Here is a 22420-nt window from a genome sequence, read left to right as displayed (position 1 = left end):
TCGCACACATCTTCATGCAGATCATTTTAAAAAAATGAAGCCTTCTCTTTGTGAATAAAAGGGTGATGCAAATTAAGATGGATATATCCCACAAGATAGTGTAAAAGTCTGCACGCCCCTACTTATCTGAATATTTGAATCTAATAAAAACAGCCAATCCCCCCCACACACACCAGAGGCAGTCACACAAATTTTATTCCTATGAGATTTAAAAACAAGTTTGGGAAAAATACTTTTTCATATACAGCTAAATGTCAATGGAACAAGCTGCCTACCTAACTAAAATTAAAAGTTGAGAAGTTGAGAGTTTTAAATCCGATCTCAAGACATGGTAAATAAAGTATAAATACTAAAATATTTATAATATAAACATTTGCCTCTGATGTCTTGTATTTGTTTTTTTGGTTGTTGTTTTTTAAGTTTAATGCCATATGTCAATGTTCATGTCAGCTATGGAGTCATTGTGATCAGCCTGACATCTATATGATTTTTAAGATTTGTCAAATAAATCTATCTACCAAGAAAATCCACAGCTTGGCCATCATTTTTAAACAAAGTTAGTTGAGTTTGTACTCATTTGAATGAAACCATGTCTGTCCTTTTCTGTGCCATTTGTAAAGAAGAGGGGTATGGCTGTTAGCATTAATTTTTCATGTCATTGTTCACAAACAAGATGGTGTACACACAGCATAAAGTGATGTGTGACCCGCCATTCTTCCAGCTTACAACAGTCGGCAGTGTGGATAACCACAGTATTGTTATCTAAGAGGATACTCCATATGTTGGGTGTGGTAGCTTGACACTTTGAAATATAGCTCATGTGTGACAGAATAATCTTTTCCAACTCTGAAATCAAGAAAAATCCAGATAATCTGCTGAACCAAAGGACTTTTCTGCAGAATGCTCTTGGTTGTGCCATTGTGTCTATAAAAGATTAGATAGAGATACATTGCTTCTTTACGTCGAGCAGTAACAAACACATGTGCAGCTCATCACATTGGACCAGCAGCTCTTTAGTAGCCACTCCACTTCCATTCTGGTTTAATATAAACAAGGGTGGATTCACTAGCATTCACTGCCTTTTATGCATATCCTTCTTATGTGGTTCTTCTAAGGCTTACACATGAATGCTCTTCTTATAAAACAAATATTGCATTCAACAGCTGAAACAGCCGTGTAATTCCAGGGTACGAGAGAATAGTTTGACTGAGGATTAGCTTTGCTGTATTTAGCTTTGAGGATGTAAGTACAAAATAAGGATATAAGATGATATAAGAGCCTAATGTATATGCTCCAAAGCAAACTGAACCTGGCAGACATACCGAGGCTCTGTGGCGCAATGTCAGTAACATCCCATTCTTATTCTTGCTCAATTTAACACTCATGCGTTTAAGCTTTCATTTCACAACTCTCAGCTATATGCATTGCAATTAATCCCTTACAATAACACTGCTGGAGAAAAACATTGCAACCTTAATTATTTATTAGGAATGTTATGTTATTAAATCTTAAAGAATGTCTAATTATTAGATTTAAGACCAGTTTATATCTAGATTAATATTCGTTCCCTATGTTCTGGTATCTAACCATCATGAAGTGGGAGACAATAAGTACAATACATTGTCTACCCTCACCCAAAATCATAATGGGTAATGAGAGTGGTGCTTCAAGTTGCCTCTAGGCGTGTCACTATTTGTATTCCATTTCAATGCGGATTTGCTTAGGGTTGCTGATGTCTCTTTTGCTCACCACCTGTCCACTTGAGGCCCCTCCCTGTCTGTAATCCTATCCACCCCTCACCTGTGGCAGCTATAAAGGAGGCTGGAACAAAGAAGTCAACCCATCGCAGCTCACAAAGAGGGAAATCGCCATCCAGGCAGACTAAATACACTTGAAAGGTAAGGATGACATCCACGGCAGGTCGACTGGCCCATCAGCAGGAGAGGAAGCAAGGCATTGGCAGTAACCAAAAGGCAGTGAAGTTCTCCAAGCAGGATTATGAGACTCTGCGCAAGCAGTGTCTGGAGAGAGGACGCCTGTTTGAGGACAACAGCTTTCCAGCTGAGCGCAAATCAATGGGCTACAATGAGCTGGGACCATACTCATCCAAAACCAGGGGCGTTGTCTGGAAAAGGCCAAAGGTAAGAGGCCACAAAAACAAAAGTAACACCATTTTTACTGTCATATTATCCTGTGGTTGGGGAGCTTCACATTGACCATGCATTGTATTATATACTTATTTTACTGATTTGCAAATATTTAATCCAGTACTCCAAGACTTGCAGAAGCAGAAATAGAAGACAATACTGTATATTAAAAAAGAGTACCTCTAACTACTTTCTGACTGAATTGTGATCAGAACATTTGAAAGCCGCAAAATATTAAATTTATGGCTACTGTACAATCAAGTTAAAAAAAGAGTTCAGAATCACTGAATGTCATTTCCTTTTATCTCAGTAGTGTGACACTGGACAATCCAGGAAAAGATTTCTCGAGATTGCTCTCAAATGTTTAACTTTCTGAGATATCTTTGTGCTCTGTATAGGAGCTGTGCTCAAACCCAAAGTTCATTGATGATGGAGCCACAAGGACAGACATTTGCCAAGGCGCTCTGGGTAAGTGAGGGGAAAGAGGATAGATAAATGGCTTGCTGGCTGGATGGCTGGATGGCTGGATGGCTGGATGGTTGGATGGTTGGATGGATGGATGGATGGATGGATGGGTTTTTAGATGGGAACCACAAACATCCCTGGTCTAATACCCTCCTCCCATCCTGTCATTAAGCTTAGAAAGAATTACCACATAGGTGGTTTGTTGGCACACGCTGTGCTGCGGTGAAGGCCACATATTGCCAAATCTCAGGAACTGTCTCTGTTCTTACTGTGTAGGTGACTGCTGGCTTCTGGCTGCAATAGCCTCTCTGACTCTAGACCAGCAGATCCTGGCTCGCGTGGTGCCCCATGGACAGAGTTTCACTGAAGGTTATGCCGGGATATTTCACTTCCAGGTCAGACAAAGGCCCTTCTAGACTCTGACCATCCAGTTGGCTTTTTACTTTGTTTATGAAAACTTGCACACTGGTATAGAGTAAACCAAGATACTCAAGTACAGATTTAGGGAGCCAATACAACAAATCAACCTATAGGAAATACTGCAATAGATACATTGTTGTACTGGTTATATATATTTATTCAGTTTTTTGATATATGTTTGTTGTTTTTTTAGTCTGTATAATATTTGTTGTTTGTATATCTGGAGTTTTGTAATGGAAATAATTTCCCCCTGGGATTATTTAAGTATTTCTGATTCTGATTCTGATTTCTGGTTGCAACTTTCACTAACCAGCAGCAGGATTTGGTTGGGCTTGAAGGCATCTTTGACACAACCCTAAATATGTCCGGTCACATGTGGTTTGAGATTGTAATCCAGAGCTGTAGATAAGACCACTTAATCAAATCCAAGTCCAGGTCCAGTCCAGTCCAAGTAAAGACTAAGTCCAAAGGCAGTCAAGACCAAGTCTAGAGCAAATCAAATCCTGTTCAAGACAATAACAGGCATGTGTCTTTCAAAGACTAATGTAGTGATCAAGGAGTTAGCAATAACAAGTTAACAAGATGGATCTTTCTTCTAATATCAAACTAATCAATGCATAAAATTTAGGAAACTATTTACAACTGATCCCGAATCAGCAGACATGAACAACGTGCAGTTCTTAATAGCCGAGTCCATCAAGGCATGATGCCAAGACAAGTGCTAGACTTAAAGGAGGTGGACTCAAGTCCGGAGTCAAGTACTACAGCTCTGCTGTAATACATTACAGCTAGGGGAGGTGACTACTATATAAACTCAAAACAAATCAGAAACCAGAGTTTTTGAAAGCTCGGGCTGATGTTCAGGATGAAAAGTGAAAAGTCTCAAAGCTTTAAAAAGGAGGACTTTTTCCCAAGCTAAAGACGATATGACATTGTCGACTGAAAACCAGAAGGTAAGGGCGCGTCTGAATCTTCTGACATCTAGACGATCTACCAACATTGCATCATGAAACATCAGAGCCATGTAAACAGGAGGAAAAACAACAATCCAGTCCACGGCAACATAAGACAAATGCCAACTCACATTTTGCATGTTAACTGTTGAAACTCAATCACTGAGTTCCTCATATCATGACAAGTTCCGTTAATATGTTCCCGTCAATTTCAGCCAATTAATTCAACACTAAATGAGTCATGCCAAAAAACATGTTCTGCTTGTTCTTATACAAAGCTGATCAGCACTTCAACATCTACAACGGAATCTTTCTTTCATTTACACAAATACAAATTTTCCCTCCAACATCACCCTCAGTTAACGTGCACACAGTCCGTATTCAGTAAACCGTGCCTTTAAACGAGACATCAGGACTGTGCAATTGTGATGTTGCTTAAAGAGCCGGTCCTAAAATGAGAAGTTTCGGACAGAGGCAGGGTGAATACAGGTATATTCAGACAGATAGTATGTGAAAAAGAATGTATTTTTTGAACATTAAACCATGGAATTGCGTTCTAGTACGAATCCAAAAATAAAAGCATGAACCTGAAAATGAGCCTGGTATGTCATACAAATATTTGTATGGAGTTTACTGATGGGAATATATTCTTCTCAGTTCTGGCAGTTTGGTGAGTGGGTGGACGTGGTGGTTGATGACCTTTTACCCACCAGAGATGGAAAGCTACTGTTCGTTCACTCAGCGGAGGGCTCAGAGTTTTGGAGCGCTCTGCTGGAGAAGGCCTACGCCAAGTATGGATCATTTCTCTTATATGTTTTGCTTTATTATAATGCAAATGCAGTGAAAATGTACAACATATAGTTAGCGAATCTGTTCCCGTCCCTCTGTGTCTGACAGGGTGCATGGCTGCTATGAGGCCCTGTCAGGAGGAAACACTATTGAGGGTTTTGAAGATTTCACAGGAGGGATTGCAGAAGTATACAACTTAGATAAAGCTCCAACAAAGCTCTTCCAAATAATTCGGAGGGCCCTGAGCCTGGGTTCACTGCTGGGTTGCTCGATAAATGTAGGTCTTATTTTCGTACTGATTTACATGCTGACCTGCATGCAAATACAAGTAAGAAAGGAAAGTTCTGACGTCATCAGACTGAAGTGTGTGTTCTTTTTGTTTTCAGATCACCAGTGCATATGAGACAGAAGCAGTCACAGCTCTAAAACTTGTCAAGGGACATGCATACTCAGTCACTGGTGCACAGGAGGCATGTGATTCATCTAAACTTGTGACAAGCTGTTTTTTTTTTTACTGTATGTATTTACACCGCCCGCTGTTGCTCTCTCACAGGTTCATTTTCGAGGCAGGCTGGTTCAGCTGATCCGCATCAGGAACCCGTGGGGTCAGGTGGAGTGGACTGGGCCTTGGAGTGATGGGTAAAAAACATTGTAGATCCATTGACTATCAGCTACCCTTGGGTATTTCCAGGATTTACTTAAGTTATTTTTAATATTTATGTTGATCACAATTAGATCCATGGAATGGGACCACGTCAGTAGAGATGAGAAATCTAAGTTGGGCCATGTGGCTAATGATGGAGAGTTCTGGTAAATCCATTGTCTTTAACCTTTCCTTTGCATGAGAATGAAGGCAATAGGTTAGACATATTCACCATCACCAAGCAACTATGAAGACTAAAGTGATGATGTTTTTTGAGAAATGTGTTCCTCTGCTCAGGATGTCTTTTTCGGACTTCATCAAGCATTTCTCCACGCTGGAGATCTGTAACTTGACCCCAGACACACTCATGAGTGATGATGTGGGCCACTGGAACCACTATCAGTTTGAAGGGATGTGGAGGGTGGGATCCACTGCTGGCGGCTGCCGCAATAACCCAGGTAACGGAGAAACCACATGTATGTCTGAGCAAGACGTTCTGTTGTGCGACTTCATATGAAAGATTACACTTTTGTTTGTTCCAGCCACATTCTCGTCCAACCCTCAGTTTGTGGTGCGTCTGGAGGATGTGGATGATGACCCCCTGGATGGGGAGGATGGGTGCACCTTTCTGGTTGGGCTGATGCAAAAGGACGGACGACGGCAAAAGAGGCTTGACCGTCAACTTGAGACCATTGGCTTTGCGATTTATGAGGTGTCTCAGAATAATTTGATATTTTCATATGGAATCACTACTCTGTGTATTTGACTGATTTTCTAAAGTATTTCTTTGGTCTGTTTCCTTTTTACAGGTCCCAGATCAGGTCTGTGTTTGTGCTGTTACACACCTTATATTATAAATTCAAAGAAGACATCACAAATGTCTGTCTTCTGGGTAGCTGTTTGATGTTCCAGTAATAAAACCCGTTTCTCCTGTTGATCTTCAGCTCAAAGGCCGCAACAATATTCACCTGGGTCCAGATGTCCTGCTGCGACAGAGAGCCGTGGCTATGAGCAGCAATTTCATCAACACACGGGAAGTGTGCAACCGCTTCAAACTTCCTCCAGGGGAATATGCTATAGTTCCCTCTACCTTTCAACCTCACAGGAATGGCAGCTTCATTCTCAGGGTGTTCTCAGAGAAACAGGCTGCAACAAGGTATCTGTCAGTAACATACAGTCTGAGAGAGTCTGCAGGTCCATGTAGACTCAGAGTTTTAGCTTATACAGCCATCTAGTGGACAACGCTCAAAGGCCACCTCCTTCTTTGGTCACAGAGAAGTCTTAAATACACTCAAGTCAAAACGTATTGTGAATGTTATTTTTGTTGTGTGCCAACACAATGTGCTCAAGCTGTGCATTTCTATTTTTTCAGTCCACTGGAGGAGGACATTGATGCTGAAATCGAGGAGGTAAGAAAATCCACAGAATGATAAGCCGCTCTTGCATGTGAAATGGTTAGACATTCTTTCCTTTTCACCTTAGTGCTGTGATTGAATGAAAATACCATGTCACATTAAATTTGAAATACTTATTGCTTAGTATTTAACATGTGTGTTAAACTTTCACCGATATTTGAAAATGGCTTAAATTTAAAGAGTCGGTGCTTCTATTTACCTGTGTCACCCTTTCACAGGAAGAGGTATCTGAGAGTGATGTGGATCCTCATTTCAAGCAGCTCTTCAAGCAGATTGCTGGCAATGTAGGTTAATGAAGTGTCTAAACAACTCTAAACCCAGATTACAAAGCAAAACAAGTTAATAATAATGTGCATTTTGCAAACAGGACATGGAGGTATCGGTCTTTGAACTGGTTCAAATTTTGAACAACGTTGTCTCTCACAGTGAGTACATCAAACTCTTACATATATTGATGTGTAGCCTTTCCTGTTGATTGACATATGAGCTGGAGCTGGCTGTGTTTTGTCACGTTCTTGCAGGGTCTGATATCAAGACAAATGGCTTCAGCCTTGAGACAGGCCGCCTTATTGTCAGTCTGCTTGATGTATCCTTTTAAAGAAATGAATCGTCCTCCCAAATTGAAATTGAATTCAGGGATTTGGTGCAATATAACTTAAGAAATTAAGGGACAATTCAGTTTTTTGTTTTTTTTAAAATACCCTTTCCACACACCAATCGAGTAAGCACAAGAAGAGCAACTCAAATGCTTTGTGAGGTAAAACTACTGTTTTTGTCATGCGTCTGGTGGTTTTGCAAAGACCATAGAGCTTCAGTTCCCCCATTTAAACTTAAACAGTGCTGTTTGACAGTAAGGTAAAGCTGTGGAAATATTAAATACCCTATTTTTCGCACTATAAGGCGCATCTAAAAACCTTCAAATTTCTCAAAAGCTGACAGTGCGCCTTATAATGCGGTGCGCTTTATATATGAAAAAAGTTTCAAAATAAGCCATTCATTGAAGGTGCGCCTTATAATGTGGTGTGCCTTATAGTGCGGAAAATACGGTAAATATAGTGTATAGTGCTTTTTTAGGTGGTTAATGCGTTTTGCTGCTGCCTCCGTCCACAGCAGCACATTGCTTGGCTTCTGTACCTCATCTTATCTTAAACCGCTTATCCGAGGTCGGGTCGCGGGGACAGCAGCTTTAGCAGGGGACCCCAAACTTCCCTCCTGGACAAGCTTTTTATAAACCTTAACATTCCTCAGAAAGATGAAAGTAACAAGTTGGGACTGATGGAATTCCACTTGCTTTGGAGCAAAATCCAGAAATACCTGGTAAGTTGTGATGTATGCGGTTTGAAATGAGTGTTGGCCGTGTTCGAATACCTGGCTGTGTCTGTTAATGAAACACATGTGATCATAGGAGATCTTCAAGACTCACGACACAGACTATTCTGGCACCATGAGCTCCCACGAGATGAGAGGCGCTGCCACTAAAGCAGGTAACATTATCATATGAGGAGACTCATACACTAAAAATGATGGCAGCATGGCCATGTACATGTTTCATTTTTGGTAAATTGCTGGAAACTTTCCAGAAACAAAAATATGACATGAAATGCTAAATGTATTTAAAATTACATTTCAAGGATCCTAAAAGTTTAAGTATTTTCTTAGTATTTATTAATTTAGAAATCAATTTTTCCCTTTTATTTTATTTTGGAGATTCCTGCAAGTACCACCAGAGAGAGTTTGAGAATCAGTGTGTTAAAATTATCCCTCAATTTGTTAAATTGAGGGATAATCTTTGCTTTCCTGATAAGAATTAAAATGATACATTTAGATATGTTGCCTGCAGACCTTTAACTAAAAAATTTTTTTTAAATTATAAGACACATTAGAAATACATGACATGCTTGTGAAAAAGCACAAAAAAAAGTCCACTTTTGTAAACAGTAACTTACATGTTTTTTTCCCGGATTGCTATCTGATCCCTGCACAAATAAAACCCAGCATGTTGGCAATGTGTGTGTGTGTGTGTGTGTGTGTGTGTGTGTGTGTGTGTGTGTGTGTGTGTGTGTGTGTGTGTGTGTGTGTGTGTGTGTGTGTGTGTATGTGTGTGTGTGAGTGTGTGTGTGTGTGTGTGTGTGTGTGTGTGTGTGTGTGTGTGTGTGTGTGTGTGTGTGTGTGTGTGTGTGTGTGTGTGTGTGTGTGTGTGTGTGTGTGTGTGTATGTGTATGTGTATGTGTGTGTGAGTGTGAGTGTGTGTGTGTGTGTGTGTGTGTGTGTGTGTGTGTGTGTTTGTGTGTGTGTGTGTGTGCGCGTGCATGCATGTGTGCCTGCTTGCGTGCGTTGTGTGTGTGTGTGTGTGTGTGTGTGTGTGTGTGTGTGTGTGTGTGCGTGTGTGTGTGTGTGTGTGTGTGCGTGCGCGCGTGCGCGTGTGTGTGTGTGTGTGACACTTATGCAGCCACATACTGACAGACTGGATAAACCAGTTTCAGAACTCGATTTCATTCATGTGCAAAACAAGCATGGGCGAGGCTGTGTAACCAAACCCTTCCACCTGCTAATATCTGACACCTTTAAAAAAAATATACTTTCCCAGGATCAGAAATAAACCACCTCTGTGAAACTGACTTCTACAAGGTAACAGGAAATGATGATGGATATTTTTCTGTCCTAGGCTTCCACGTCAACAGTGCTGTGCTGCAGTCCATTGTCAGCCGTTATGCCGATGCTCAGTATGCCATCGACTTCGACAGTTTTGTAGGCTGTCTCGTTAAACTGGAAATGCTGTTCAGTAAGTGTCAGCCAAAACACTCCCAGTATATTTCATTTGATCAGTGGGGTTGTGAGAGCTGGGCCATGTTTACATTACCAGTATCTTGTTGTCTGTCTCTCAACCAGAAATCTTTAAGGCTCTGGAGAAAGCTGACGCAGGAAAGATTGAGCTGGATATGCAACAGGTGTGTGAGAGAATAACGGAAGCTCCTGGTTTGTCAGCACTTCTAGTTTGCTTCATGTATATTTGTGTTTCCTCTCACAGTGGCTGTGCTTGGCGATCAACTGACTCTGGAGAGAAGACAAGCTGCAGAAAGAGTATCAATAAATACATTTCATCCACACAAAAACTTGTATTTTTTAATTTTTAATTTGATGTATTAAGTACATCTATATTATATATTCATAAGCAATATGTTCTAAATGCTTAAAGTGATTTCCTTTTTGTGCAGTAGAGAAAGATTTGTCTTATTGATTGTTTTTTTTGTGCAAAACTTCTGTCGAATGATATAAAATAAAGAAACTAAGAAAGTATGGCAGTGTATTTATAAAACCTTGCACAGGTCAGGCAAATTAAATGGTTAAAATAGTCTGAGATTAAATAGACTGAGCGTTTTGATACTTTCACAGTATTTATATAGCACCTCCACCTGCTTTATTATAATACAAGACATGGAAATCTCCCTTTTCACAATATGGGACCTTTTATGCAATGACAGTAACTGTGGTGTTTAGGGGCAAATGAGTTAGAAATATAGAGATGTAATTCAACTCATCAGATATTTTAAGTTTCACCCATCCATCCATGTGGGCCACATCTGGGCTGATCATGGACAATCTATCAAAGCCAGTTGGCTGGATAAAACAGGTGAGTCAGAACAGGTTTGCTGTCTGGTATGCACAGTAAAGGGTGTGTGGAGACAGTTGAGCTGCACATATGGCACAGAGCCTAACCACACACACACACACACATACACTCTAGGAGATAGTCGTAGACGGACAGAAAGTCTTACAATCTTTTAAAATGTCTGGCATTGCAGCTAGACTTCAGCACAACCGAGATAAATCCCATGGGATAGGAACCAACTCTCATGCAGTGAAATACCTCAACCAGGACTTTGAATCACTGAGGAACAGCTGTCTGGAGAGAGGACGGCTGTTTGAGGATGACTGCTTTGAGCCTCTGCCCACATCCTTAGGCTTCAACGAACTTGGACCAAATTCCTACAAAGTTCGGGGCATCTCCTGGAAAAGACCCCAGGTAGGTACAATAGGTATACTGAAACATCTACTGAAAGTACAACCCCTGTGTATAACTATGTAAAAACTATGTTTTGAAACTGTAAATCTAAGATGGAACACTCCCCCATGTGCATCTCTGAACAATATAATGTTTGTTTGAGCGTATCTTTTGGTTTGAAGAATTTGTAGTATTTTTGCTACTGTATGGTAATGTAAGCTTGTTCCTGCTTATCAACAAAAGCATACCGTATTTTCGCGACTATAAGGCGCATATAAACGTCTTTTTTTTCCTCAAAATGTGTGGCGCGCCCTATAGTGCGGTGCGCCCTATGTGTGTTGTTGGTAATAACAAAAAAAAAAGTGTCCCAGACTAAAAAAGGGATTGATTTCCTGCAGTGTGTCAGGATCCAGAGAGCTACATTTTATACAGTACAAGTCATTTTGACATACAGCAAAAACATAAATAAATATCCAAATGAGGGTGAATATAATATTAGAAAGTGTTCAGTTGAGGGAACATTACAGCTTGACACATTTATTTGTTTGTTTTTCCCTTTAGGAAATATGTTCCAATCCACAATTCATAGTTGAAAATGCTACCAGGACTGATATTTGTCAGGGAGCACTTGGTGAGTGTCACTCACACACACACACACACACACACGCACACGCACGCGCACACGCACACGCACACGCACACACACACTCTACCAAAAACAAGTCTGCTTTTTTAAGCTTTAAAAAATGACCCACATTCATAACTTACCTGCTGTTATTTTCCTAACAAATCACATTCAAATGCATTTTGATGGCACAATTAGATATTAACTGTATTTTACAAAGATCACATTCCATCCTCAACTATTTGAATGAATGATTTTGCATGCTTATCTTAGATACGCTAGCAGATGTGAATAAAGTAACACAGAGAAAGTCTGCCCTTGCTTCATTTCATCTTTGGAAACTGTCTTTTGGCAGTATTTTTGCAAGTACAAAGAAATAAATTAAATCCAGACCTCATACCTTTAAGTAAATGCCTGTGCACTGACATCATATGTCACTCCTTCAGTCTTCTCTGTCCACACCCTGGTAGAAGGGGGCTGAGTTGTTTACAGCTTATGGGAAAAGAGTGACGAGACAATAGCCATGCCTTTGCACAAGAGTTGTGTGTGCAAACAAACTGCATACCTGGTGTGTTCTGAAGATGTGTCACAATGAAATTGAACTAAACATGTGGCAGCTTGAAATCTTCTGGGTGTTATATAAGATTTAACACGGGAGTTCCCTTTATTCTAACACTGTTACATTTGTTCTCAGGGGACTGCTGGCTCCTGGCAGCTATTGCCTCCTTGACTCTCAACAAACAGGTTTTGTCTCGTGTTGTCCCCCATGATCAAAGCTTTGAGGAGAACTATGCTGGCATCTTTCACTTCCAGGTACAGGACTTTGACACGACCCACAGCCTTATTCTCTTAGAGCTACCGTGAGGTTTCATTTTGCTAATCGCGTCTTCCCTGTGGCTCTCAGTTCTGGCAGTTTGGTGATTGGACAGATGTGGTGGTTGATGACCGCTTGCCAACCAAAGATGGAGAGCTGATGTTTGTTCACTCAGAAGAGGGTTCAGAGTTTTGGAGTGCGCTGCTGGAGAAGGCCTATGCCAAGTATATGAAGAATGGCGCATCAGGATACCTTTCTGTTTGATACCCTACCTTTCTGACCTTTCTGGTCATTAATGCACTCCATTTCTCTTTAGGTTAAATGGATGCTACGAGGCTCTTTCTGGAGGCAGTACCACTGAGGGTTTCGAGGACTTCACTGGAGGCATTGCTGAGAGGCATGACTTGAGCAAGGCAGATCCACACCTCTTTAAAATCATTAAGAAGGCATTGGAGAGAGGATCTCTCCTGGGATGCTCCATTGATGTTCGTTTGAGCTTCTTGTTTCACACTCACTGTTGTCGGTATCCTTGTGATATCTGGTGGTTTTTACCTCACACGTTTTCCCTCTTCATCTCAGATAACCAGCGCATCCGACTCAGAAGCCATCACACATCGCAAGCTGGTGAAGGGCCATGCCTACTCAGTGACAGGAGTAGAGCAGGTGATGAAATGTTTGTGTCTGTATAAATACCACTCAGATCATCCAAGCAAAACTGCTGTTGCTACCATGTATGATCTATACTGTAATAGATGTTACAATTTGGTTAACTGAGGTTGGATTCCTTTGCTAGTTGTATCCTTTTTATAATATTTCTATAGTTTTAGGATCTCCCTTTTGTTTTGTTTTTTTTCTGGTTGAAACTTTATCCCATGCCAGGTGGAGTACAGAGGAAACCGGGAGCAGCTGATCAGGATTAGAAACCCGTGGGGTCAGGTGGAGTGGAATGGAGCCTGGAGTGACAAGTGAGTATTGCGTACTTTAGTGGAGTTTAAAGGGAAGGTATTTCAATGAATATGCCCATATTAGCTAAGCTAAGTAAGTAACTCTAGTATCATTGGCAGCTCCAGAGTACCTCTCTAGTTTTTAGCCATGTTAGCAACATGTGGCTCTAGAGATGCTGACGTAGGTTTGTCGGTGAGTCCTCTAACTCCAGACAGACTATTGGATGGAGTTCCATCTATTTTGTAGCCTATAGATAACCATGGATTTTAATCAAGCACCATAAGCCGATCTAAGTTTTCACTTATCCAGTGCAATGTCCCACCATCTACTTAATTGGACATTTGCATGGCTTATAGAGGACATAAACTGATCATTGGAAAACATTCATTCCCTTCAGCTGTACTTTGAGTTTAGTGGTTATTAGCAAAACGTACATGCTAACATGCTAAATTAAGATGATGAACATAGCAATGCATTAAAAAAAAGGGCCTTTTGTTCCCCGCTCACAAACAAAGTGGGGAACATAGGACCCGGGGAACATAGGTACGCTCTTGTGCCTAAGTAGCACTTGAGTCTAAAGATTTTCAAACCTGTGAAGAGCTTCATCTGCTTGATAACAAGCACATTGGATTCAGGTGTGTTGGAGCAGAGAGAAACCTAAAACATGCAGGACATTGTCCCTCCAGGAGCAGGGTTGGGCAGCCCTGTTGTAATCCCTAAAACCAACCAACTAATGTGTGAATGCTGAGAAGGCCTTTTATCTTTCATAAATGTTGTTCAACTCCCTACCAGACTGAGTTATGGAGCTTTGACGCCCTCTCTACATCAGATGTGTACAAATGGTTAAAGTGAACTGCTACAGCTACGGAGAAAATGGATGGATTAGAAGTTTAAAAACTAATACTACATATAACAACACAACCTGCTGTTCTATCGTCTCAAGGGTTTGGCGATGTAGGCTGTTTTGAGGTTTTGACAAATTACACTGTTCAACCAACACTACAATTCAATTTTACTGTCACTGAACTGCTTCCAACCACCTTTTGTACTGTTCATTAGAGGACCCAGCCCTATTGAAAAGTCCTTTGTTTGGAAGAGGCTATTACATGTGTGTGTGTGTGTGTGTGTTTCCATCATGCATGTATTACACATAGAGACATACACACCCAGTGGAATGGCTGGAAAATCCTGTGGTAAAACATTGTTGCAGTGACTCTGGCTTTGAAGTTTATTCTTGTACTGTGTAGCTGGAGTTTGTAAAAAATCAGTTAGGTGAAGGCCTGTTTATTTCTTCTAAAGTTTAACCTCATTACACAAACTATTTTTAACTAACAATACATTGGCACTGTTCCACAGCTCTTCTGAGTGGAGATATGTGAGTGACGATGACCGGGCAAGGCTGAAGCGTTCTGAGGACGGGGAGTTCTGGTAAACCTTGAACTAAACTAAACTATTTTTCTTCCTCTTCTGGGATCCTGAAATAGTCTTATTTCTATTTTATGAGACGTTTTGATAGTCCAGTAATAGAAAAAGATAATTTAAAGCACAGGATGTGATTGTTTTCTCTGTATTTTCTAATGTATTGTCTACAGGATGTCATTTACCGACTTCCTGCGCCAATATTCTCGCCTTGAGATCTGCAACCTCACCCCTGACGCACTCACAGGCGATGACTTCAAGAAATGGGCAGAGACAGAGTTTGAAGAATCGTGGAGACGGAACGTGTCAGCTGGTGGCTGCAGAAATTATCCAGGTACGACCAGTTTCACAATCTTTCCTCATGCTCTGGCGTCTGTGTGTCATAGACCAACATTCAGTGTGTCTTCTTGGCTGCTGTAATGCTGTCGATCAGCTCCCTGCTAATCCTTGCTTCCCTTCTTAGATTCCTTCTGGATGAATCCTCAGTTTGTCATAAAGCTGAACGATGTGGACGATGACCCTGATGATGGTGAGGAGGGCTGCACCTTTATGGTGGGCTTGATGCAGAAGAACAAGCGTCGTATGAGGAAAATGGGAGAGGACATGGACACCATTGGCTTCGCCATCTACGAGGTAAGGAGCTGCCTTTATGTGAGGCATATAAGTGATAATGCATACAAGTGATTGCATTTAACATTTTCACCTATTCTGACGTTTGTTTTTGTCCTTTTCTAGTTGCCTGAGGAGGTATGTATACAAAGATGAAGACACTTCAAAAACCTGTTGCTGGGAGCGCTCATTTTTCACAAAGAATGCGTACAAATTGTTGCATGTTTGTACAACTTTCACAATATAACACAGTATAAAAAAGTAGATGGTCAGAAGAAATGTATAGGGCACCCTCATGTGACTGTGCTGCATGTGTGTCATTTTCCAGTACTATGGCCAAAAGCAAGTGCACCTGAAGAGAAACTTCTTCCTGCGCAACTCTTCAGCAGCGCGCTCCGAGACCTTCATCAACCTGCGAGAAGTGAGCAACCACTTTTGTCTTCCCCCTGGGGAATACCTCATCATCCCCTCCACCTTTGAGCCCAACAAGAACGGAGACTTTTATGTGCGGGTGTTCTCTGAGAAACCGGCCGATTTCGAGTAGGTTCCTTTCACAAAATGCAATTTCATAATGACAAAAGTAGTGATAATCATTCAAAATATTCATATAATAATGATGACTTCTCGCTGCTTTTAGGGAGATTGATGATCCTGTAGATTGCCATGTTGAGCAGGTAAAATCATTATCCCCGATGTATATGCTTTTTGAAGATTCATATTGATGTTAACAAAAAAAAAGGAAAAAATTATTTCTTTGTCATCTCTAGATTGATATTGACGAAGATGACATCGGTGACAGATTCAAGAAACTGTTTGGCCAGCTTGCCGGGCATGTAAGTACGGCAAACATTAAATACATTATCTTGTGATCTTTAATCATTGTGCATATGATCTACAATGTGTCCATGTCATATGCCTCTCAGGATGTGGAAATTTCTGCATTCGAGCTGCAGAGAATCCTCAACCGAGTGGTGGCAAGAAGTAAGAGAAAATTATTTCTTTCTCCTCTTTCAATCAAGCTCGATATGTGCATTTAGGTTCAAGTGACACTCGCGACAACTTATCCGTTTCATTCATTTTCAGGAGATGACGTCAAAACCAGTGGGTTTAGCCTGACGACTTGCCGTAACATGGTCAATCTGCTGGATGTATCCTTTCTTCATATCTATGGTTATGTCAAGAGAAATTCACGAAACCATTAAATGTCCCATGTGCTAAATGACTGACCTATCCTACCAGCAGGGACATGTCTGAGAGAGGACATATTACTCCTTCCAATACTACTTTCCTTGACCTACTCTTGAAAGAAAGATGGAAGCGGAAAGCTGGGATTGGTAGAATTTAAGATACTGTGGACAAAGATTGAGAAGTCTCTGGTGTGTTCCTTGTTTTTTTGTATTGACATTAACATTGTGTAATATACTTAGTTTATTGGTGGAATGGTGATATTAACTTGTTGAGCTCCCTTCTAGGAGCTGTACAAAGACAGAGACACAGACCAAAGTGGCCACATGAGCACCTCAGAGATGCGGATGGCTGTTGAGGAGGCTGGTGAGAAGTCAATTTCATAATATATAAGGCTGGTGGCCTTATATTATATATATTTTTTTTTCGTCAGATTTACATGGAACAATCAAAAAAGTAAAGTAAAGAGATGTTAATAGAATTTGGTGCACATGTTGAGTTTGCTGCCTTAATGTTTTGTAATACGTGCTGTTAGATATTATCTCTAAGTTCATCTTTTTTTATTTTGGTAGGTTTCTCTCTCAACAATCCTCTGCATCAGATAATTGTGGCCCGCTACAGTGAACCAGACTCCACCATTGACTTTGACAACTTTGTTTGCTGCATCATCCGCTTGGAGTCACTCTTCAGTGAGTTTTTGTTATCGTGACCACATTTTCCTGTCCTACAACCATGAAGATGTATAGTTATGATTTTTATTTTATTTTTTAATTTTTTTTACAACAGACACCTTCAAGGCCCTGGACAAGGATGGGTCTGGTAGTATAGAGTTGGGTCTCATGGAGGTGAGAGCCCATCTGTGATAATAACACAAAGATATAAAGCAGTGTATTATGGACCACACAGTGACTTGTTCTCATGTTTTAACCCACAGTGGCTGGATCTGGTGATGTTGTAATCCCTTGAAGAATCCAGACTTGTGCTGAGGAGTCATCCTATCTGAATAGGATATTATACATGAATTGCAGTGTGTGTCTTGTGTACAACTTAATCAATGGATAATAATCTTATGCAGAAATCACACCAAGCAGTGGTTAAACGGCGCTTGTCAGTTTATCACATTTTTCTGTGGCCGGGAGGTGTTTCATGTAGCTAACAATTCTTTGTAAACATAGGCTCGCATGTCACTGGAGTTAAAGGACTCAGTTACTGATTGGCTGCGGGTATTTTCTTAACTTCAGAAGTCAAACTATCCCCGACTTGCGGCTGTCGCAGGTTTTCATAGACATTGCATGGCTGAACTTCGCCACTACTTGGTGTGTTTTCTGCGTGAGGAGGAAATTATTTCTGAGGTGGATTAGGCCTATCTACAAACATTAAAACCCAAATGTTCCACAAATATTAATCTGAATTCCATGTTTAATGAATAAGATATCAATTGTATGCTGTATGTATGTGTTTTGGGCAAAACATTTATTGGCTTTCTTACCGAAACACGGTACGAGAGTGCTGATACCACTCTTATGTCTGTGTGTAGGCTAAATATGAAGCTATCACCAGCAACTAGTTAGCTTAGCTTAGCATAAAGACTCTAAACAGATACCAGAATCACCCTACCAGCACCTTTAAAATAATAAAATTACAAATATTGAACTGTTTATTTTAAATTCATGCAAGAATTGTACTTCCACTGACTGGTGAAATCTACGATCAGAGCAATCAAAAGACTGCGGAATTCTCTCATATCACAGTCCTGAGCGTCCTCTCCTCCCTTTACTTTGGTGGTAGGTTCTTTGAAAGCACATGCAAAAAATAATCACTGTGTAGACTACGGACAAAGTTTTCTTTACATTAAAATACCACATTAAAATATGTGTTTTGTTTTGTTGGGTTTTTGCCCTGGCAAATTGTTGTAAACCTAGACCAAACAGTTTCCAGCCTACTCATTTAAGCTAATTATTCTTATGGCATATTATTTTGAGCAGTAGAATTGTAATAGTCCACTGAGAAATCACAACTAACTAACCCCACCCAAACACAGTGCAAAAGACTGAGACTTGAACTGAGGTCAGAACAACAATAGTTTTACTCCATACAATATTTAGTGTAGAGTTACAATTTTCACAGACCAACCCAAATCTGTAATTTAAATTACATCTAAAGGTGAAAACAGGTTCGTTTAATGACTCAAAATACTCTTAGCATTAAAAAAGAACTTAAAAGCTATTTATAAAGAAGAAATTTACGCAAAGTGTGATTCTTAAAGCATTGCAATCTTTTTGTTTCAGAGTGCGATTCAACTATATGATGTAAGTACAGCTGTACACATGCATTTGTGATTAAATTACTTCAGATCAAAAACTAGCGGGAACGGCTTTTCTAACAGCCAAACATCAAGCCAAGTGCAACAACACAAGGAATAGTAAGCCAGCTAATCCTATTTTCCCTGGCTCCTATGTTCCTCGATCGCATAAGCCCATGCCTCCGCTGATTTAATTCAGCCTTTTGTTTCATTTTGTTACTGGCTGATTCCAATTGTAGCTACACATAGAACGATTATGTGTATGTAGGCAAGTCATGTAGCTCTGGGAGGAGACTGAGTTATGAGTTAGTGATGTCCCACATGCACTTCAATTGTCTAGGCGCACGTTACCTGCTCTTTGTAGATAACTTTTACACATATTTTTCAGGACCTTTTGTCTCTATGTGCCCTGCGATAGATTAGCGTCCTGTCCAGGGTGTAGCCCACCTTACGCCTGATGTCAGCTGGGATTAGCTCCAGACTTTGACCTTGGCTTAACTTCTAGTCAGACTTAAAATAGATGTCTAAATTCATCTAAATATCACAGCTCTAAGTCCACAGTTAGCCCGAGACAGGGTGTCATTTTTCATGCTTAAAATGTCTAGACTAATTTAGCATCAAAATTACTGTAAGACCGGCCTAACACCAAAGATAGTCTAAAATATATTGGTGATACCAGCCCCTGGAGAGCTACTTGCATGTTTTAGGTATCTCCCCATTATAACACACATGATTCACGCTATAGCGTTAGTTGGTAACTTGAACTGCTCATTTTCAACAGGCTCTGTGTCACTGCTGCAGATGAACAGCACAACACCAGGAGGTCCCCACTCAGCCACCAGCAAAAGTCAACCTTCAGCATTTACCTTGGAAAGGACAGCGACTTAGCGCTCCTTAGTTCGCACTCTTGTCCAGATATGGTCCCTTCAACCTCCATTATTTTTTTATAGTTCATAAGCGTGTGACTTAGTTTAATAAAGTGTTACACACTTCCCGGGACATCATACCCGCTCACCAAAGTTACATAGTGTAAGAACAGGAGTTTGCTGGACAGAGTGGAAAGGCCCCTTTCTATCTATTTTTATTTTTACAAGTCAGAGAAGCAGAGTAGATTTTGAAGCTGCTATTTTAAATACAAATATTTACAGTATGCAATGTTGCTTTAAGTGCTAACTGCAGTGATTCGTGAACAACCAAAAATGACAATATCAATATTTGCTATATATACATTTAGTATGCGTGTACTGCAATTTCCCAGCTTGGGATCAATGAAGTATTTCTATTCTATTCTATGCATACTTTTCAGGACCATTTTAAGTTAGAACTATCCTCTAAAGTGTTTATGTTAACTAGATATGTGTAGGTTTATTCCCAAAACAGAGAAAACAGGTCGACCTAAAATAGTTTCTTAAAAGTTCATTTGATATTTTGCCATATGTCCTTTAGTGGCAGATGGTGTCTCACCACAGAGTCTAACAGATTTAGACATCCCATGTAACACACTGTAGATGGACAATTCAGTGTCTGTAATTTACCAGTAGATGTCAGAGTTCTCATTTATGTGACTGACTGGGTTGTGGCCAAACAGACAAAATGCTTGCATAGCATGAAGTTTTCAACTGAGTTATGCAGCAGCCATTTACTGCACTGTGTGGTTTAGGGTTGTATTTCCCCTTTCACTACTTTGAAATGTTGCTGCTTGCTGCCATTACCTTTGGTGGACATGTCTACCACAGTCATAATGATTAACCTAAAAAATATATATACAAAATTTAAAAAAGCATCTGACCATCAGGTCACCAAAAGAGAGCTTTCTGTTGCTAACTCTATCATATTTTAGCTAAACAGGCTGTCAACTGTTTGACATATACACAGTACAATTCTACTTTTCTTTACAATTCAAAAATCGCAGGAGCCTGCAATGTAGTGTTAGCAGGCAAGCTATGACATGTGCTGATATTTAGGCACTCTGCTTTTTGGAACAGAAGCTAGTCCGGATGTTGGGCGGGGCTCTGACTCTCTGTAAACCACTAATCCACACAGAGGAAGCAAAGCCACTGTGATGCTAAAGCAGAGCATCTGTATTTCAAAATAGCCACTGCGGAGGAAGGGTTTATTTTGCACATTGTACTTGTTATTCTGGCATTTGCCAATAAACCAGTTCAGTAGGTTACACAGGATTGTTTATGTATTAGGCAGATCCTTGGTAGTTGCAGTGGAAGAAGTATTCAGATCCTTTACTGCCCCACTTAAAATGTAAAATATTCAACTAAAAAGTCCTCTTTCAAAACTTTATTTAAATAAACGTTTGTTAATAACTAAAAGTATTCATTACGTAGTGTAATACCCTATAAGTGTTTTACTTTTATATATGATGTTTCTGGATTAATATTACTACACTTACTTACTTACTTTTTACTGTTGTGGATGTTTGTGCTTATTTGTTGTTTGTTTGTTATTATTCGCTTATGTTTGTAGTGTGGTTGTCCTGTGAGATAGGATATGAAAAACACAGTTTTATTTGTGACAATGCATTTTCCAGCTGATCCAAGAGGCTTTTTGAAGACTTTATTTATCTTAAGAAGGAAGGGAATTTGAAGAAGTAAGTAGACAGAAATAAAATACAGGTACCTCAAATTTGTACTTGAGTACAGTATTTGAGAAGGCCTACTTAATGTGCTTTATTACATTCCAGCGCTGGGTAGTTGTAGTATCTTTCATTTAATGCCGACAAAAGCATGATGTTACAGCAGAGAGCTAACCCGATGCTTCAGATGTTGTCTCATCTCAACTCATCTCATCTTCAACCGCTTATCTGAGGCCGGGTCGCGGGGGCAGCAGCTCCAGCAGGGGACCCCAAACTTCCCTTTCCCGGGCCACATTAACCAGCTCTAACTGGGGGATCCCGAGGCGTTCCCAGGCCAACAGAACCACCTGAGTGCCGTCATTGGAAACTGTATGGAAAAGAGCAGGCACTTTCAAAAAATATCTGGAAGGTTATCGGATGAATCATCCGTCAATCAAACTTGGTAGTAGGCCTAAAATCATAATTTCCAAGGAGAAAATCCACTAGTGCCGTTTTTTTTTTTTTTTGCTTTCAATATAAAAACTCTTCAGTTCTGATATGACTGATGCTATTACAGCATCCATACTAACCTCTTTAGGAGCCACCATTGTTGTTTTGTACAAACAGTCAGCTCTCACAGACACATAAACCACACTCTTAACTGCCAGTAGCTCTTCACTGGACGTGGATCGGTCTGAGAGAAACAGTGGTTCAGACACAAATGCATTACTTGTCGCCTGACACGATTTATTCGATCTTGTGATCTCGCAATTCTTGCAGGACCTCATGATATCGTGAGACTCTTGCTGCCGTGTATGGCAAACAGGCAGCAGCATTGTAGTGCAACTCTTTGGACACACAACACATTTTGCCTCACAGAAATGCTGTGTTTCTCTGTGTGATCCCTAAATATTCTTAAATCTTTCCTTTACAAGCTTTCATAACCAACTGACATACAATGCTAATGCATGCTATCAGGCAGAAACTTTACATGTCCAAAATCATAATTCTTCTGGAATGTGAGGTTTTACTGACAGTTTGAGGGTTAAATGGTGTTACACCATTTAGTCACAAGATCTTTTGAATTCTTTTCATTGGTTAAAACGTTATAAAACCCACA

At 40.3% G+C, this 22420-nt stretch overlaps 2 protein-coding genes across 2 annotated transcripts; both read left to right on the top strand.

Moving 5' to 3' along the window:
- Nucleotides 1–1904: 1904 nt before the first annotated feature.
- On the top strand, nt 1905–9925 carry LOC310954097 (calpain-2 catalytic subunit-like; the record flags this gene model as incomplete). Its single annotated transcript, XM_083923399.1, has 20 exons — nt 1905–2141; nt 2546–2615; nt 2889–3007; nt 4643–4776; nt 4883–5051; nt 5161–5244; nt 5328–5413; nt 5510–5584; nt 5715–5875; nt 5960–6129; nt 6362–6573; nt 6790–6826; nt 7051–7116; nt 7200–7257; nt 7354–7418; nt 8081–8149; nt 8238–8316; nt 9498–9614; nt 9722–9780; nt 9861–9925. 20 exons carry the CDS (start codon nt 1905–1907, stop codon nt 9882–9884), a joined length of 2091 nt encoding a protein of 696 aa, XP_083779525.1. The 3' UTR covers nt 9885–9925.
- A 587-nt stretch (nt 9926–10512) lies between these two features.
- On the top strand, nt 10513–18302 carry LOC310954096 (calpain-2 catalytic subunit-like). The gene is made up of 21 exons (XM_083923398.1): nt 10513–10856; nt 11397–11466; nt 12155–12273; nt 12365–12498; nt 12591–12759; nt 12854–12937; nt 13154–13239; nt 14576–14647; nt 14812–14972; nt 15102–15271; nt 15374–15385; nt 15576–15787; nt 15885–15921; nt 16015–16080; nt 16171–16228; nt 16331–16395; nt 16555–16623; nt 16720–16798; nt 17005–17121; nt 17219–17277; nt 17367–18302. Exons 1-21 carry the CDS (start codon nt 10620–10622, stop codon nt 17388–17390), a joined length of 2100 nt encoding a protein of 699 aa, XP_083779524.1. The 5' UTR covers nt 10513–10619; the 3' UTR covers nt 17391–18302.
- Nucleotides 18303–22420: the final 4118 nt, after the last annotated feature.

This window comes from Echiichthys vipera, assembly GCF_963691815.1.
Source record: "Echiichthys vipera genome assembly, chromosome: 11".
NCBI lineage: Eukaryota > Metazoa > Chordata > Actinopteri > Perciformes > Trachinidae > Echiichthys > Echiichthys vipera.
Note: the sequence above shows the minus strand (reverse complement) of the source record. Positions and strands in the feature narration are given on the sequence as shown.

Bases quoted from the DNA above. Each gene is read 5' to 3' on its own strand.
- LOC310954096 (XM_083923398.1), top strand. From the start codon at position 10,620: ATGTCTGGCATTGCAGCTAGACTTCAGCACAACCGAGATAAATCCCAT. The intron at 13,240-14,575 runs GTGAGTATTGCG...ACTGTTCCACAG, and splicing joins AATGGAGCCTGGAGTGACAA to CTCTTCTGAGTGGAGATATG. The intron at 16,396-16,554 runs GTATCCTTTCTT...TACTCTTGAAAG, and splicing joins ACATGGTCAATCTGCTGGAT to AAAGATGGAAGCGGAAAGCT.